The sequence below is a fragment of the Gadus morhua genome, chromosome 11 (assembly GCF_902167405.1).
Source record: "Gadus morhua chromosome 11, gadMor3.0, whole genome shotgun sequence".
Lineage (NCBI taxonomy): Eukaryota > Metazoa > Chordata > Actinopteri > Gadiformes > Gadidae > Gadus > Gadus morhua.
Genome location: NC_044058.1, coordinates 5603014 through 5620844, shown reverse-complemented (window position 1 = coordinate 5620844; position 17831 = coordinate 5603014). Strand labels below are relative to the sequence as shown.

The window sequence follows — 17831 nt, the reverse complement described above, 5'->3', positions numbered from 1 at the left end:
GCACTTGTTCTGAAACAATTAGCAATATGTATAAATGTTTGTGCCAAATGGGAACCATTTCCTATGCAAAAACATCACTCCATAATTCAAATAATTTTTCAAGGGTTTAGAATGATCAAAACAAGACCATTTTATATTAATTTAAGACTCCTAACAGTATATTGCCAAAGAAATGGGTAAATATTTTATTGCCTCAGTACACCTATGTTCTCACTCATTAAACAAATAAAGTCAAACAATCAATAGATTATAATGGATGGGGACCTCTGTAGAGATACAAAGGTAGGGTTTCTTGAGTTCATTGATAAATTGTGTCCCTATGATAATGCAAGTCTTCTGAAAAGGTGTAAAATAGATGAACAACAACCAGGAAGCTGCTCAATCCAGAGGACATCTGACAACATTTCAGACGATACTTCTACACCCTGAGAAGGGAAAACAGCTCTTAAAAAGTCTTACATAATCATGTACACATTGACGCATTAAGCAGTTTCACTCTCCGTTCCATTCCTTTTGAAGCACTTTCTTCAACTTATTGAATTTATTCTTTCCCAATCTGGTCTTCTTCTTCACAGTTGTCTTCTTTTTTTCCGTTTTGCCAGATTCTGCTGCGTTGGCTTCCCCCTCAGTGACGTTCTTCGCCTCCATCTTGGCCTTCTTGGCCTTTTTCGGCCCAGGGCTCTGGTCCTTCTGACCTTTAGCTGGGATGTTTGGTGATTTCTTGGCCACTGCGCCATTGGTTTGGGCTTTGGGTGAGACTGCCGCCTTCACGGGGACCTTGCCGGTCTTGTTTTTGGATGGTTTCTGATCAGCACTGCCTGCGACCACTACGGACTCAGAGGTCTCCGTCTTGTCCTCGTCTCCTTGGAAAGAAATAGGCACGAGATTTAGTCATTTTGACACATTACCCGGATGAAAGATGGATTACTTTATCCTGACTTCACATCTGTTACCATCTTCCATTTCTGAAGCAGGAACTGAGTTGGAGAACTTCTTCAGCTTGGCCACGAAGAAGCCGTCCATGTTGTGAGAATGAGGGTAGAATCGGCGCGTGAGGCGAAGAGAAGGATGGAATCGGCGCTCTTGGAACCTTAACATGAACACCATTAGTTAGTTGGAATCTAGAGAACAGACATTCCTTTAAATGTTACATGACGTCCTATTCTATCGTACCTGGTGAAGCCTTCTGTGCCAAAGTCTAGTCCAGCGGGAACCAATTTGACGTTTCTCTTCTTCAGAGCGTAATCTACGACCCACTCGTTCTCCTCCACCTGCATGGATACATTTAGTTAACACTAAACATCTATCCAAGTCTATATTCAAATAACCACTACAAATTAAAAGGTGAGAGTAAAATAAGCATAAATTAAATTACATTCAATTTATTTGTATAGCCCCTAAATCACCGGTACAGTCTCAAAGGGCAAATTAGACATGACAACTAAATCGCTTTTGATAATCAGCTCCTGCAGTATTACATATAATCTGTGTTCCATGCTACTATTGTACTATGCTACTATTAAAGTTTCAATGTGTTACATTTCAACAGTGTTTCAACGTAGTTGGAACCATTTGAGATAATGTAAGCACAACATTCAACACAATTATAACATGGGTAGTCCTCCTTTGATATTCTTGCAGACATTTTTCATATTCTACCCATGAACTGTTCCCATATCTACGTACCATGATGGAACACGTGCAGTAGATAAGGTAGCCTCCTGTCGCAGAGTCTGCATTCACAGAGTCGATGGCTGCCAGCAGCAGCTCCTTCTGCAGATGGGCGGCGCGAAGGATGTCTGCTTCATCCTACACCATGAATAAAAAACAAAACATTGTGAGGGCAATACATATAACGTTGACGTTTTCTACTGACATGGATAAAAGGACCAGTGAGGAGGGCTGTTTGCGTACCTTGCTGGTCTTCACGGCGGGGTCTTTAGCGATGACCCCGGTGCCTGAACACGGCGCGTCCAGCAGCACTCGATCGAAGCCCCCCATGACCTACACATAAGAAAAGGTCAGGACGTAAAGTACCATCACCTTCACAACACGATAAGGTCAGGACGGAAGCTACCATTACCTTCACAACACGATAAGGTCAGGACGGAAGCTACCATTACCTTCACAACACGATAAGGTCAGGACGGAAGCTACCATTACCTTCACAACACGATAAGGTCAGGACGGAAGCTACCATTACCTTCACAACACGATAAGGTCAGGACGGAAGCTACCATTACCTTCACAACACGATAAGGTCAGGACGTAAGGTACCATTCTCTAAATACATCCATTAGAACTAAATATAAATAACAATTTATTAATATACTGCCGCTCAAAAGAACAATAACACATAGAATTGTATCCCGTGAACACTACGTTACCTTGGGGAATTGCCTGCCGTCGTAGTTGCAGATCACGGCATTGGTGACGCCCAGACGGTGGACGTTTCCGACCACACTCTTGAGTCGCTCGGCATTGGCATCGTTGGCAACGATTGTCCCGGTGTTCTTCATAAGCTGAGCTGTTAACACAAACACACCTCTGGGATTCCATATGTGCACCACCCAATACGACAGAGGCTGGCCGTGGAATTAACAGGGATCTGGGTGTAAATATATGACGCACTTGGCGGTGGAGCATCTGTAGGCTAATAAATGCCTGGCAGAAGGGCTTTCATGTTACATATATATATTAAAAAAAATGGTGATTAGGATATGAACTTACCGATATAGGTTGTCTTGCCCCCAGGGGCCGAACTCATGTCCAACACACACTCCCCCTCCTGGGGCGAGAGGGACATGACTGGGAGGAGGCTGGAGGCCCCCTGCAGCATGTAGTGACCAGCCAGGTACTCTGGAGTAGCACCTGGAGAGAGACACGCCCATGGTCACAGTTAGGGTTGGGAAAAATAATCGATTCTTCGATGCATCGCGATTCTCGCTAGAATGATTCTGTTTCGATGCAGATAAATTAATAATCCGAGTTAAAACAATTTCTTTATTTTATTTTGCCTGCTGCAACATTCTGTTCGCCAGAGAGGGATAATTTTTGTAATTTTAAAATTATTGAATTTATTGTGTGTATTGGCCAATCTGATTTGCCTTGACACGATTGCGATTCAGCCTACGCATAGCATGCGCGCAAACTCACAGCCAGACACAAGAACTCCTTCTAATTCAAAAGCAGCTTTTCCTTTAATGACATAGAAAAGAAAGATTAGAAAGAAATAAAACTGAAACCTGTTTTTTGCATGCTTCCATATTGTGTTATAATGCAAGCTGCATTGATTATTACATAGTTCATAGAAAGTCATATTTGTGACATAAGCTTTCTCTCTTCTGAAATATTAGATAAGTTAATTAATCTGTTGATGTCTTTAATGATCATCACAAAAGTAGGAAGTGATTAGCGAACTCTGAGTAGCAAACCCAGATGTATATATATATATTTTTAAAAATCACGCATGGAAATGTACATAAAAAGAATTGTTGCATCGAGATGCATCGAGATGCATCGATAATCGCTTCAGAATCGAATCGTTGACCTCATAATCGGAATCGTATCGAATCGTGAGGTGCCAAGAGATTCCCACCCCTAGTCACAGTGTGCCGTTTAATACGCTGTGTACAACCAATGTGTACTCAACACAATCACACAACAATGCATCCAATACGTTATAAAGTTGATTGTTGAAAACATTCATTCACATGGCTTTCCAGTTTATAAGAAGGCTTTTCTACACATATTACAAATGTAAATATAGTTGAACTAACCAATGGGCACGGATGAGTCGAATATGATCAGACCCACTTTAGACCACTTCCCCAATGGATCAAGGTTCACCCCCCTGTTGATCAATGCCTGTTCAGAGAAAAAGAAAACTCATTAGAGCTGGTATCAACCTGGAGCCTTCAGGTGTCAGGTGTCAGCAGGGTGAACCAGGAGAGCCCTGCACGGGGGTTTACCTGGGCCAGGTCTCTCCGTCTGGTCTTCAGCGTGTTGGTCCTTATGGTGACTGGTCTCTGGATTTCATTGGCCTCCAGGAAATCTATCAACTAAAAGCCAGGCACAAATTTAAATTCAACTGAATTTCCTTTTTTCAATGTCCATTAAAGGGCCTCTTTTTTTACTCCCAGGTTTGATGTTAATTAGCCGTTACAACAGCTACCAAAGAGGGACATCATGTGTTTGAGTTTCTACTTTAGATGAATGATGGTTAGAACATCACACCCCCAGCTGGTTCAGTCCATTAGGTAAGCTGGTAGCTGTATCCATCCATCATACATGAATATCCATGAATCCTTAAAAAAACCTATCTGATATATTTAACGACTGATGTTTCACCTCTGAGACTGGGAAGATATCCATGAGTTTCTCCATGAGGAAGTCGTTGTAGCTGTAATAGGTGCAGAGGTCCGACCTCAGCAGAGAGATGTACTCTCCTCTGCCTTTCCCTTCCTCCCGCTTGGCAGCAAAGTTAGAGAGCACGTCCACGTTTTCCTTGATTCTGTGGTGGATCGACTGTAGGTCCAGGGGAATGACGCCTGCAGGCAACACCAAAGCCACTTAATCAACTGACAATCATTTGAGAAACGTGGGGAAACCTTTTGGGGGGGTTATAAAGATGATTTTGAGCAGACATTTTTGGCTACTTACTCTCCTTGAGGAGCTCTTCCTCTCCAGGTAGTCTGAACTTATCCATCTCCTCGATGTTCGTTTGTATAGCATCGTCCTCATCGGCGTCTTCTTCCTCTTTCTTAATGGCCACTTCGTTGTCACTGTCGTCAGAGTCAGAGTCACTCCCTATTCCCATGGCTGCCTTGATCTTCTTCTCTTTCTTGGCTGCTCGTTCGATTGGAAGCAGCTAAAAAGAATGACGAAAAACAGTTAGGCATTTTCATTTTATACACTTTCAATGTGCATTGTAAGCTCTTTCAGCCATAATGACATAAATGGTTTTTCCACATACTTCCTCTTCATCGCTTCCTTCCCCCACTTCTTCACCACTGCTCTCTTCAGCTGCTCCATAGTCGTCCTTCATGTCCTCGTCTTCCTCATCTTCCTCCTCCTCTTTTAGCTCCATCTTGGCGGCTTCTGCTTTCTTTCCTTTTTTTGTCTCCACCTTTTCTTCCTCCTCCTCTTCCTCCTGCTCCCACATCTCATCGCTGTCATCCTCACTTTCAGGCGTTTCAATCTTGCGCTTTCTTTTGGCAGGTTTCAACCAGTCCTTGTTTTCATCAGTGAATCCTTTGAACAGAGAACCCCAATTGCACCCGAGTATTTTAGAATGATATATAAGTGTTTTTTTCTTTATAAATAATCATCGGTTAAGCTATAGCCATGCACCTGTTTTATTTAATGCAGAAATGTTCACCTCGTCCACATTTATGCAATGGAAATTTGAGTTTACTAAACCAGCTGTACAGTCTAGTAATAACTGAAAGCTACAACTGGTAAACATCTTGGATAAAGAAACCAAATAATCAATTACCTTTCAGTGGTGTTGGCTCTGTAACATCTTTGTTCTTTTTGGGGTCAAGTGCCCTTTTTACAGCTCTGTAAATAATGAAAACTACTTTAGCCTGGAGAACAGTGTACATCTTGGATATCTACTGTGTTTTTGGGGAGTACTTCTTACCTTTTCCTCGCTCTGCTCGTCCGGCGCTTTGGTTCACTCTCTTCTACAAATGGTGAAATATATCCCCATAAGGAACATTAACACCTCACGTCTTGCAGAATGCATTCACAATAGTTCATATGTTAATTGTTGTAATAACTTACCAGCTGTGATAAACTTGGAAAGTTCAGTCTCGGCTCCCTTCTGCTTCCTGGACTTTCTCCCAGGCCCCTTCTTCACCTGGTTAGTCGGATCCAACTTCCTACCCATTGTGGCTGGCTGTATACTACACAAGTAGTAGGGGTACAAAACATAAGCGCGTGAATGGGGGGATAAAAAATCAACAAGTCTTTAACAAGGAGGTTAAGCTGAGCCAACCCAGATGCACTTGTTACTTACTATGGATGTATACGTTAGTTTTCACATCGTTCATTTCAATGTCTTTAACAACGTCAAGAAAAATTCGGGTCTGCTCTCCTCGTGACAACCACATTTACATACCCATAACCTAATCGATTTCTCAAAAATTATAAAAAGACAAATATATTCCATGTGTATTATTATGCATAAATTCCACCTAAATATACAAACCCGAGATAAATTAATTCATACATTTTATAACGTTACATGTGATATCGCAGTTGTACAGAAGGCCAACGCAGGGAATTCATGAAAACGTCCCCGAGATATAACTTGAAACGATGTTGTTGTTGTTTTTCCTGCTTATTTACTCAAATATGTTCAAACACTCACCGATATGTCTAATGTTTAATCCGATCCGTTGTAATACTGAACTGTGGTTGACGGAGAGAAATCAACACATGCGAGTTTTCTCAACACGCTGCATTAGTATATCCGGCGCGTTGTCCTGACGCGACTGTAGGGGCTCGCGCGCCTCACTTTGCGTCGCCGCACACACTCATGGAGAACGTGAGCCCAGTGCAGGAGCGCGCGCGAACGGACGTTAACTTCTTGTACGTGACGCCGATCTTTGCGACGCAGAAAATAAAGAACGATGGCTGCTCACAGTGGGGATAAGCGTGGTCTTGAACATTTGGACGAATATGAACCAAAGCCGGCCAAACATATGCGTAGTCTTCATGATCGCATGGCAGAAAGGCGGTTAGTCGTCATATTGGAAGGGGCGACGTTAGAAACCGTCAAGGTAAATGACTCCCGTGGTCGAGGGTTTGTGATACACTACAATGTATTGTGCACCGTGGCCATCTGCTCTTTAAATCATTCCAGGAAGTGGTTCTAAGAAAACCACAACGATTTAGTTTTATTAATGCTTCTGTGTTGGTTTTGTGTTGCAGGTTGGCAAAACGTTTGAGTTAATGAACTGTGACCAGCATAAAAATATGATTATAAAAAGTGGCAGGGACCCGGGAACAATAAGGCCAGACATCACTCATCAGGTAATGGCTTTTTACATATTCTCTACTGCTATAACTCCATCCGCTCTGAGTTCCCATTACAACCCATTTTCTCAATCTCGTTTCCCCAGTGTCTTCTGATGTTGATGGACAGCCCACTGAACAGAGCAGGCTTACTGCAGGTCTACATCCACACAGCGAGGAATGCACTGATAGAAATCAATCCGCAGACCCGCATCCCACGGACCTTTAATCGCTTCTGTGGACTTATGGGTAAGGCTATTCAAATATTATTTGTTCAATCGCTTTTGTATATAATTATGCACCTACATAATTGATACTTGTAATTCATTTTGACAATTTGGGCATTTCTGAATGCTCTTGAATATTATCCACTCTAATTTCACCACCTCTGCACTTGTCCCCCTCTGTTTAAGAAAAGACAGTTAACTTTGTAAATCCTAGAAGATAAATGTAGGTGTACAGCTGTAAAATAAGAATGGGAAGTGGATTATCAAAAACAAATAAAGATAGATCTACTTAATAAATGTTATATTTAATTTTATAATAGTAAAGTACAGTAAATATTTTTCCATTATTAGTGTTGAAATGACATGGTGCTAATCCTCCCGTTGTGACTACTCCTTCCCAGTCCAGCTGCTGCATAAGCTCAGTGTGAGGGCAGCGGACGGTTCCCAGCGTCTCCTAAAGATGATCAGGAACCCAGTGTCGGACCACCTCCCCCCTGGCTGCCCGCGCATCTCCACCTCCTTCACCTCTGGAGAGGCGGTGTGCTCCCGCTCCGTGGTGCCCGAGGAAGGTCCTGCTGCCATCGTGATCGGAGCGTTTGCACATGGAGCTGTACGTACAGAATTGTTCATTCATGAACTCATTGTTCCTATTAATCTCTTAAAATCCACTTGCAATACTGCAATTTCTCGCTACAATGTCTGGGATGTCCTCAACGTTTGAACGTTGTTTCATCATGGGTGCTATTGGGAGCACAAAAAAAACATAGAATTTGTGCCATCCTTTTTTTTCTTGTTTACTTTTACTTGTTTACTTTTTTTCTGTTAGCAAACTGTATATTTTGTTGCCTTTGCTGCTAGGTTAATGTGGATTACACAGAGAAGACGGTGTCCATCAGTAACTACCCCCTCTCCGCTGCGCTGACCTGTGCCAAGATGTGCTCTGCCTTCGAGGAGGTCTGGGGTGTATTGTGAGGATATGGAAGACGACCACAAGCACCAGTTTTCAGTCCTAACCTATAGAGATGACCGCCCCACTATCTGAACACGATCATTACCCTGGGACGCTGCGTGTTGTTTTTGTGTGGAATGTACATCCATTTTCCAACTGATACCATGGACACAATCAAGATAGCTCTATCTATATATAACCTGTTTTGTCATGAATTGTAATGTGTACAGTTTGACATGGTATTTTTAGGCATAATGTCTACCTTGGTGTTACTCTGCCGCCTCCCAGCCTTGGACCATCAGAGATACTTTCATGAGCTCAGTTTTTATTTGTTTGGCAGATGTGTTGCTTGAGTACTTTTGTATTATCTTGCTGGACTGGCTGTAGATCAGTATACAGTTAAAGGGCTAAACATTTGAGTTATGTGTCTGTCCATTCATTCAATCCAATCAGTTTATAAACAAGTTATAGTCTATAGGTCTATAACTTATAGGCTGTATGTATACAGGTGAGGTTAGGAAATAAGCACATCTTAACCTTCTAGGCACCCACTCATTAGCAATTATTGGTCCTGAAAACTTCAACTGCAAATTTTTTTATTGTTTTCTTTTACATTGAGAAGTCAGCTGGTTAACAGCTTTTGGACCTACGAGCCCTCTGAGTGGTCTTTCCTTTACGGGCTCTTGGTTTCTTTGCCTTGGTCGATCGCATTGGTTTTCTGCCCTTCGGCCTGCCTGCCTGCTTCTTGACTTTAGTGGGGGACTTTTTGGCTGGCTTTCTGGGTGGGGTTGACTTTCTTGCTGGTTTGGAAGCTTTGATAGCTTTCCCACTTCTGCGACGAGATCGTGCGCGTTTAGTAGTTCTCACGGCTGTCTTCTTCTCACCTGCCCCCTTTAAAACAAAAGAAGAGACTATGCATAAGGGCACTGTTCAAACAGCTTGACTCCAATAATAAACTGAACAGGTTTTTAGAAAGGTATAACAACCACCGTGTTGAGTTTGTAGCGGGACCCGGCTCTTTGTAGAAGGGTCCCTTTTCCGACCAGCCCCTTCAGGGTCATTCTCACGCGGGCGTTGTTCTTACTGACGTCATACCCCCCGTTGGCCAGCACGTGCTGGAGCGCTGCCATGGTGATGCCGCCGCGCTGCGCGCATTGCAGCGCGGCGCGGCGGATGAGCTGTGGCAGCCCGGGCAGACGCCGCCCGCCCCCCGCTATCTTGGAGGCCTTGGACCTGGCCTTGGACCTGGCCTTTGAGACACGAACCGGAGTCTCTACAAATTAAATATATTATTATTATTATTACAAGATACAACAATATATATTAGTAATGCATACTGAAAATACATTTTACATTTCGTTGATGTAACACACAAATACAATACCTTAATTACAAATGTACCCATGTTCTGTTACTTTAGTGTTGAAGGAAGAGTATTAGACCCTTAATTAATTTGTACTTACTTTGCAGTGCAATTTTGGAGACCCCCTTCATTCTGTTGGTTCTCCTCTTAATGGTAGATCTTGGTTTCCGCAGGGGACCGTTACGTTGAGGCCCTGCCTTCAGGAGGCCCCCCCCCCGGGTAGAGCTAACCGCTCTCCGCCGCGGGCTCGACGATCTCTTCGGTGTGGTCTTCCGTGGTTTCTTCTTGTTTTCCGTGACTCCTTTCGGGGTGAGACGGACAGTTTTTCTAGACCTTTTGGTCATGGTAGTGCTGACCTTGCGGGCCGATTTCACTCCTGCCATCATTAAAACAATGTAGAAGACTCCCAGGAACGACCGGCAGCAAGGACAGGCAGCAACTGAATTGACGGTTTGAAATACCGTTAGATATGGTAACAAACACAAACAACCGTTGCTATGGTGCTTTTTAATGAAAAATAATTCCATCAGTGTTCCCAAGCAGCGATATGTAAAACAACAAATAGGCCTAACTAGGCCTGCCATTTAATTAAACAGCGTAGAGTTCACCTTTTCTAATAAAGTAAATACATTTTTCTTGAACTGCAAACAGATTATACAACATTTGAAGATATCCAAGTAGTCATTATTCTTTTATACCTATAGTCTGACATATTAGGCAATCATTAATAATTATCACATTCTCAGCAGCAAACATAAAGTAAGGCATTGCATCAGAGAATCATTTGTGTTGACCTTAAGAAGAATGCGGTAAACATGCTTTTAATGAATGTAGTTGAGTCTTTGAGGGGCACTCCAGTGCTGCAGGGCACAGTGTGGAGGTGGAGCAGAGGACCGTTATCATGAAGGAGGGCTCCAAAGGCATGGAGTCACCATATAGCTCAGTATCACAGTCAACCTGAAAGAGGGACACCACGTCTTTAGGCCAATATGCAGGACAGCATTTTAAAGCAAAAGTGAGGAAATTTAGTTCAGATAACAATTCATGGTTATTCTACCTGGGCAAATGAAGTGAGGAACAGGTGTGTGAGAGAGAGATGCAATAGAGCACTATCCTCGGGCTGTCTCTGTAGACTCTGCTGATAAGCCTTAGAGAAGTGCAAGACAGTCCAGATGAGCAAATTAATTATCCAAAACAAAACCCACAGACTCTCAATTTATCATTATAAGACAAATTAGTTTATTCTCAGACCTGAAACGCCACCTGCAGAGCAGAATACTGCAACCAGATCTCCCGCCGCTGCACCGCAGAGAGCACCGTGGCGTTACCTCCGCCGGCCCTCCCGGTGGTGCTGAGGTAGTGGGCCCACACGCACTCGGCCATCGCTGTCCCCGCCTCGCTCAGAGAGGGGTCTGTGGGGAGCACCAGCAGTGACCAGTCAGTCTTTATCGGTGAATAACTGGTATAGTAACATAATAACTGGTATAATAACGGATTCCACTGAGGAATCCTTCCAGTGGCATGACTTCACTTTGTGCAGGAATAAAGTGGACACATGAGACTCACCGTCTTGTAGAAGAAGATGAAAGATGTCTTTGGCAATAAAGATACCTAAAATACCATAGTTCATGGCCCTGTTAAAACAACAACATGCAATGTATATCTAGATTAATAAATATGTGACCAAAAAAAAAAGATTGGGTGAGGGCTTTCCGGGTGAGAATATTTTCCGACCTGGGATAGGTTGCGTGGAAAAATGGAGGGACAAACATTCCCATTGGAAATATAACCTCATTGCCAGAGTGGAATGGTCTGACAGAAAAACTGAAAAGTGGCAAAAAGAAGCATACATTGAGAGCTGTAGAAAAACAAAATCAAATATTTTTTTCCTATTATTTCAGAATTGAAATGGAAGACAATATAGCACTGACATGTCGTCCTCTTGGGTCTGGTTGAAGAGGCGGTTGCGCCTCTGTCGCTGCAAATCAAGCAGCTGGATGTAGTTAGAGAAGTAGCTGCGTGTGCTAATATTCACCTAAATACAAGGAAAGAGTCAGGGAGAGAGTAATGGCAACACTTAGTAATACAAATTCAGCCATAAGCCTTTTGTTAACGATGAAATAATCTTTAACCAAACATTCATTTAGAAGCCTTTAGTTATTGATGAACTTTGTTAAAGGGCCCCTACGTTACCACCAGATGTGATGTTGGCTAGTGATTAGCCATCACTAGCCATGTCAACATCAACCCTCTGGTGACATCACAAGTGGGAGTATCCATCCAGATGTATGATGGAAGGTCAGCCTAGCAGTTCAGTCCACTGATGGTGGTTGACAGGCTAATCATCTTCAAATGCATATAATGTTTTTAATGAATAGTTAATCATTAACTAAAGTCTTATTCATGGCTTATGACTGAACTTTATTATAAAGGTTTACCCAGGTAATACAAAATCCTTCTAGTCCGTTATATGTATAGAACCAAAAACTTGAACAAAATGTAAGAAGCAATATTTGCATGAATTATGTTTTGAATCTATACATTTCTACCTCTGAAAAAAGTAGGTCAAGTTCAGATTCTCTTTTGCTCTCAGTTTGAGTCCAGAGTCTTGGTGTGAGCGAGTGGACCTACAGAGAAAAGGAAACATCTTAACTTGTAGATTTAAATTTCAAGAAACGCTTGATTTATTTTGGTGTCAATTTACCTTTTTCATCAAAGACTGTTGAGAGTTGTTATCTCCCCAATCAAGATGATTTAATTTGGTCTTGAAGATTGAAAATATGTTCTCAAGCATCTCCTCTGCCTGTTCACAAAAGGATAGTCTGCATTGAAGACATATAATGTAATATGATTGCACATTTCTGGAAACATTGTGTATGGAGAGGGCTTCACACTGGAATGCCTCACACACACACACACACTGAGACACACACTGATGGTGGTCTCAACCAACTTCTTTTGTCAGGTTTCTTCCTTAATTTTGACACAGGACCAAACCATTCACTTTCCAGATATCATGTTTGGCAGGTACAAACAGTGTCAAGCATCCCTCATTTTATGTTGTTTTAGCTTAATTATTACAAATAATACAAATACAGTTTGAACTGAAATATACTTGACTTTTCCTGCTGAGTGACTCAAGTCGCTTAAACATACTAATCAGTGTGAGGAAGTTCAAAAGATGGATGATTTCGATGCACCCCTCACCTTCCGTTGTGTAGCCATGTCCGTGAGAATATGGGGGAGAACAGTGTCAAATCCTTTCTCCGTCTCCGTGATACAATGCTTCCAGCGCGGAACTTCCTGGTATAGGGGATCCAATTTTAAATTAACAGTGTCTCAATCTTAGCATAGCCTATAGTCATTCCTGACATGTTGATGGTGGAAGAATATGATAATGCTGTTTACTCACCGGTACAGTGTGTCCCAAGGCCAGATAAAACCTCCTCTCCGTCTCCCTGAAGCGGGAGTCTAGTGCAGGTGTGAAGGTCTGCAAAAGTTTGAGGAACATGAAGGTGCGCACTGGACCACTTGAAGGCAGAAGAGAAGAAGGACAGCCAGTTAATTATTAATAATATTAATCTAAATGTTCGATATGTCTGTTGAAAGGGGGGGGGTAGTCACCGGGCGACTGCAATATACCTGCTTCTCAATTCATGCTCGGTCAGCCACTTCTGGATAACATTGGACATCTGCACAATGTAGGGGAGGTTATGCAGAAGTACATGGTCCTCTGGCCTAACAGGGTGGGGGTGGAAGGCGGCCTGCAGGCAGCCCAGCCAATCGATGACAGGAGCTTCATTCTGTGTGGACACAATTGACAACCATAGACATTGTACAGCTAAAGTGGATTAATCATTAAATGTTCTCTAGGTAAGGTTTAAAATAGCAATCTTTTGAGTGTATCTGTTAGGAATGCCATAGCCATCCATCCTATAATGTTTTATGCACGCTGTGTTTTATTGGCTGTTCATTCTATTGTCTGACAATTCGTTCTTACTATGTGCTAGTGTTACTGTATCTTCTGAGTCCCCATGTTGTTTATACACATTTTATTTCCGTAATTTTAGGTTGCCTTTTGAACAGTGGCGGTGGGTCTATAGAGGGCGCTAGGGCGCCGCCCCTCCGTGAAGTATTCACTTGAATATATCTGCCAACTATTAATCAACTATTATCAATACGAAATAAATCAACAAAAATACAAAGCGTTTATCCTCGTTTAATTGTGTGAGATACTTGTCACTGCCAGCCACCATTTAAATGCGTCTGAACGTCAATGATTTGGGCTAGGCTTGTTATTGGTCATTCGAAATAAAGCCCTCCTCCAAGTCAGGGGCGCCGGCCACGTTGAAGGTAAGCTCGCTAACTTTTTGCTGTCTATCAAGCAGAGACAGCTTTTCATTGGCGCATGAAAATTAGCACTCGGGTCGCACCAGTGTGCGCCCCAGGCCAATGGTATCGCCTTTCTTTTTTGTTATCACCTCATGATTGGACAATTCAGCGAATCAATCAAAAAGGCTACATGCAGAGAAGAGATCGCTAACTAGCAGAGAGTTGTAAGCACTTTCCACACTTTTCAGTGGAGGAATTTGACTCCCCAAGCAATATTATACTTAAAAGGAGCAAGTAAGTTACATATCAATTTAGTCTTTCGGCCTGTAGCATATAAACAAAATGAAGCAAATGTCCCATATTTCTAACTGCATTTAAATGACTCACAAAAAATGGACGCTATAGGACAGTGATCATGATTTGTCTCAATATCAGAATAACAACAATGGGTGAAATAGAAATGGCTGGTGGAATGGCCATAAAGTAGGTCTGTATATGCAGTGTAAGCTTGTCCAGGCCCTGCAAGTCAGGTTGTAGGCTATGCATCTGAATGAATAGTAGGTAAATAGGTATACGGCCATCCCCAAAATGCAACAGAATACAGGAAATCCGATCTTTTAATTTCAATTTTTCATAAAGGGCATCTCTTTGCAACCAATGGATCTTGCCGACAGCACCTATAGAGTGTGTGTGGGAGAGGTGAAAAACGGCAAGCATACCGCCAGCTCTTTGATGGTGATGCGCTGGTAGAGAAGTCCGTTCAACAGGCGGTAGGACAGGGGGGACGTGGCCACGGCCAGCTCAGAGGACAGAGAGATGAACATGCCCACGTGGACGATGTTGCTGCCAGAGGGAGCCCCAAGGAGAGCCAGGTACTTCTGGCACAATGCCAAGAAGGGGAACAAGGTCTAGGTGGAGAAAACAAACCAGGGCTATTCCATCAACCTACACTGGCTGGATTGACGTGTATAACACAAATATCAGTATCCTGATGCCCAAAACGTTCCTGAGGACTGTTTAGAAACCTGAGTTTTAGCAATGGACTTCTGCGCCGTGTTGTTCCATGCAATGGGGATTAACAGATCAGGCTCATCTATCTGTTGACAATAGAGTTAAAGCTGTCAAAAACAACCTGCGTTTCTTCACATGCAGTTGGGTTTCTCCTACCAAACATGATTTGCGGGATACTGGCCTGTATGTATTTCCGGTCGGTCCCACGGAGGATCTCATTGGGGTCTCTCCCAACATAGAGGTTGAAGAACGGGAAGGAGGCGTACTGTCTGATGAGAACCTTCAGCGTAGAGTTGAAGTCACTGTGGTTCCACTGACCTGATATTCCCCAGCCTCCCAGCTGAGAGTAGGTCATGGTGTATACGTGTTATTACATACAAATACAGCAAGCACAGTTCAAACAAAACATCACCATGCCCCTGTAAGCATCTCACCTGCTGCACCAGTGTGAGGAAGGGCTCCACCCCAGCAGTCTCTATGGATTTGGTGTCCAAACAGGAACGGTAGAAGTCCTTGACCTTCTGCACTGCTGAACCAGACCTACTTTTTGATTCTGGTAAATAATAGAATAGTACAGTTTAAAAAGCATATACTATTGGCCTCAAGAGATATGCAAATTTGTCCTTTTTTTTTTAAAGCTGCAGTAATTCTTTTTTTACCAATAGAGGAAAGAAAATAGGTGCTATGCCTAAACGTCTTGTTAACTTTTCTTTAGAATCGTCCATTTACCATTCCAACAGCACGTTTTACAATGGCAGTGGGTCAAATTGTGTCTACTGTGAATTCAGCACTTTTCTAGGACAGGATAGTGAAATAAATGTGAAAAAACATAATTTTTCTGAATAATCTTACCCAAAGCCTCTTGGAGATACCGCATCAATGCATTCTTTCTATCCAGTATTTCCTCTACTTTCATATTTCCATCCAGATTCTTCTCTTTCTTCTTTGTTCTCATCTCTGCTCCTTTCGGTTGTCTCTGTAAATTCAGGGGAGGGCCTTCGCTTCTTTTTTTCCCCCTGGTGGTCGGCCAAGGTCTGTCAGACCCACAGGTAATCAAGAAGTAATCACAGGGATGGCTGAAGGGGTCTACAGAGGTATATAACCGGACTGAGGCCCGCTGACAAGCTTTGGAGAGACACTGAGTGACTGGGGGAAAGGGGGAAGAAAACATCAGACAGGAAAACTACAATATAATGCACTTAAGACAACATCCAATATCCCCACTCTATATTTGAATATCAATACATAAATGCGTTTTGGTGTGCTGTAAGCGCAGGCATTCTCAGCATGGGGGACCCCAGTGGGAATCAAACCCCTAACAGTGTTAATGTCCTAGAGAAGCCCACATGACCACACAGGACAACATTTACCTTTCTCAGTCGGCGTGATCTCTTTGCTTTGTGTCTTAACATCCTGTTGACTGTAGTAAACCAGGACCAGCACGATGGCCCACAGCGAAGAACCTAGGAGAACAAGAAGAATGAGCCTCCTATGGTTGGTCCACCTTGGACTCTGGCCGGGGAGCCGGGGCCTGTTCTGGGTGGTGGAGTCTGAGTCTGATGGTGGGTGGAGTGGGATATCATGCTGGGCGAGGCCTTGAAGCAGCTGGTTCTGATGAGGACCTTGGGGGTGGTCGGGCGCTGGAGGCTGAGCGAATGACGACTGAGGTAATGGCAGAAGCTACAAGGGAAAGGAGGATACAACTGTGTCTTAATACAAACATAATTGTCTGTCGATCCATTAGGGTTATAGATCTGTATTGTTGTGGCATGGGCATAGATTAACCATAATTACAAATTTGACTTCAATTGCTTCATTGTGAAACAAAATGATCAAAATGATTACACAGCATTGAGATAAAAAGTGTAGATCTGATCGTTTTCTGAAGTGAAAATAAAGTTAAACTGCACCAGTCCTCCAACCCAACTCTAGTATCAGTCTAGTTATACATATAATGTAACATAATATAATTTATATGAGCGTTCTGGCCATTCATTTCAAGGCAGCAACATAACAACAACATAGACAATTTCCTTAGTGAGATTCCTACCTCATGTTCCAGTTGGTTCTCAGTCATATTCCTGGCAGCTAGACGACCAACTCTTTAATCTGTCCAGAATGTGACATCCTCTGCAGTCGATTCACTCTCAGGTGTATTAGTTCCAGTACCTCTCTCCCTCAAGCAACTGTCCTCTCAACCCTCTATCTCTGCATCACTCACTTCTCTTCTGACACTATGAGAAAAACAACCAAACGCACTGGCTACGTCTTAACTGCTCACTTCCTCCTCAAGATAATGAGGCCATGGATCTCATTCCACCAACCAAGTCTTTTTCCTGAACAAAAACCAAGGCCCAAAGGCTTCAGGAGTAATTCATGTTGGAGATATACTCGTTGCTATGTCGGACACATACACAATGAATAATGCTAAAAATAGCTATTTGTTTTACATAGATACATAGGATGAGTAGGCACACACGCATAGATGCGCACACACGTGCATACATGCGTCGGCCTTATCAGTGCAACGCATGGCTGGCATGAGCCGATAACGGTAATGCGTCACTTTAAAGTGTAACACACCCTCGAGCACATGGGACCCAACACCTTGCTATGACGTCACGTGGGTCTGAGCCAAAGACACAGAATCAAATACATGGAAAGAAGACACAAGCAATGAAACAATACTTTAAAGTGCAAAATAAAAAACACAGGTACAGGAGGGAAACAGAAATCTCAGCTAGCTCCCAACTTCAATAATGACCACCTTAATCAATCAACACCCTCCCATTCTACTTCTCCCAGGGGCAGGCTGACTGTGACTCCCTCTGTGAGGTTGACCACTGAGTTCCAGTGTCAGGGGGAATGTTTAGTACCGACAGCTAGTTTACTCCAGCCCGGGCAATAAGATATTAACTGGAAACAG

The 17831-nt window shown here is 42.9% G+C and overlaps 3 protein-coding genes across 10 annotated transcripts; 1 reads left to right on the top strand and 2 right to left on the bottom strand.

The window, feature by feature from the left end:
* Nucleotides 1-112: 112 nt before the first annotated feature.
* nop2 (NOP2 nucleolar protein homolog (yeast)) lies at nt 113-6511 on the bottom strand. 2 transcript variants are annotated; one of them, XM_030369554.1, is made up of 16 exons: nt 6377-6511; nt 5788-5909; nt 5645-5687; nt 5498-5562; nt 4976-5253; nt 4663-4870; nt 4351-4550; nt 3972-4061; nt 3780-3867; nt 2731-2871; nt 2388-2527; nt 1915-2004; nt 1687-1809; nt 1174-1271; nt 954-1090; nt 113-863 (listed from the first exon to the last, which is right to left on the bottom strand). In XM_030369554.1, exons 2-16 carry the CDS (start codon nt 5891-5893, stop codon nt 493-495), a joined length of 2178 nt encoding a protein of 725 aa, XP_030225414.1. In that variant the 5' UTR covers nt 5894-5909; nt 6377-6511; the 3' UTR covers nt 113-492. The 2 variants fall into 2 exon arrangements, with proteins under 2 accessions (XP_030225414.1, XP_030225415.1); XM_030369555.1 differs by having other exon boundaries at nt 113-860.
* A 75-nt stretch (nt 6512-6586) lies between these two features.
* On the top strand, nt 6587-8618 carry emg1 (EMG1 N1-specific pseudouridine methyltransferase). Its single transcript, XM_030369557.1, has 5 exons — nt 6587-6788; nt 6940-7041; nt 7131-7272; nt 7652-7860; nt 8109-8618. The coding sequence occupies exons 1-5, from the start codon at nt 6639-6641 to the stop codon at nt 8220-8222; spliced, it is 717 nt and encodes a 238-aa protein (XP_030225417.1). The 5' UTR covers nt 6587-6638; the 3' UTR covers nt 8223-8618.
* Nucleotides 8619-8778: 160 nt separating this feature from the next.
* Nucleotides 8779-17400, bottom strand: kel (Kell metallo-endopeptidase (Kell blood group)). 7 transcript variants are annotated; one of them, XM_030369549.1, is made up of 20 exons: nt 16956-17398; nt 16276-16585; nt 15758-16051; nt 15340-15458; nt 15087-15245; nt 14920-14991; nt 14614-14802; nt 13205-13365; nt 12975-13092; nt 12770-12861; nt 12267-12384; nt 12112-12189; nt 11494-11597; nt 11297-11386; nt 11129-11196; nt 10814-10974; nt 10620-10709; nt 9663-10539; nt 9189-9472; nt 8779-9090 (listed from the first exon to the last, which is right to left on the bottom strand). In XM_030369549.1, exons 1-18 carry the CDS (start codon nt 16980-16982, stop codon nt 10462-10464), a joined length of 2328 nt encoding a protein of 775 aa, XP_030225409.1. In that variant the 5' UTR covers nt 16983-17398; the 3' UTR covers nt 8779-9090; nt 9189-9472; nt 9663-10461. The 7 variants fall into 7 exon arrangements, with proteins under 7 accessions (XP_030225409.1, XP_030225407.1, XP_030225406.1 ...); XM_030369547.1 differs by having other exon boundaries at nt 9186-9472; nt 9663-10519; nt 16956-17395; XM_030369546.1 differs by having other exon boundaries at nt 9663-10519; nt 16956-17395.
* Nucleotides 17401-17831: the final 431 nt, after the last annotated feature.

What these genes read in the sequence shown, in the direction of transcription:
- nop2 (XM_030369554.1), bottom strand. Translation starts at nt 5,893, where the DNA reads ATGGGTAGGAAGTTGGATCCGACTAACCAGGTGAAGAAGGGGCCTGGG. An exon ending in ATATCTTCCCAGTCTCAGAG is followed by an intron (nt 4,062 to 4,350) that starts GTGAAACATCAG and finishes CCTGGCTTTTAG; the next exon opens with TTGATAGATTTCCTGGAGGC. An exon ending in GACGGAGAGACCTGGCCCAG is followed by an intron (nt 3,868 to 3,971) that starts GTAAACCCCCGT and finishes TTCTCTGAACAG; the next exon opens with GCATTGATCAACAGGGGGGT.
- emg1 (XM_030369557.1), top strand. Translation starts at nt 6,639, where the DNA reads ATGGCTGCTCACAGTGGGGATAAGCGTGGTCTTGAACATTTGGACGAA. An exon ending in CGACGTTAGAAACCGTCAAG is followed by an intron (nt 6,789 to 6,939) that starts GTAAATGACTCC and finishes TTTGTGTTGCAG; the next exon opens with GTTGGCAAAACGTTTGAGTT. An exon ending in GAGCGTTTGCACATGGAGCT is followed by an intron (nt 7,861 to 8,108) that starts GTACGTACAGAA and finishes CTTTGCTGCTAG; the next exon opens with GTTAATGTGGATTACACAGA.
- kel (XM_030369547.1), bottom strand. Translation starts at nt 16,982, where the DNA reads ATGACTGAGAACCAACTGGAACATGAG. An exon ending in GATCACGCCGACTGAGAAAG is followed by an intron (nt 16,052 to 16,275) that starts GTAAATGTTGTC and finishes CCTTTCCCCCAG; the next exon opens with TCACTCAGTGTCTCTCCAAA. An exon ending in TCATCTTCTTCTACAAGACG is followed by an intron (nt 10,975 to 11,128) that starts GTGAGTCTCATG and finishes TGCTCCCCACAG; the next exon opens with ACCCCTCTCTGAGCGAGGCG.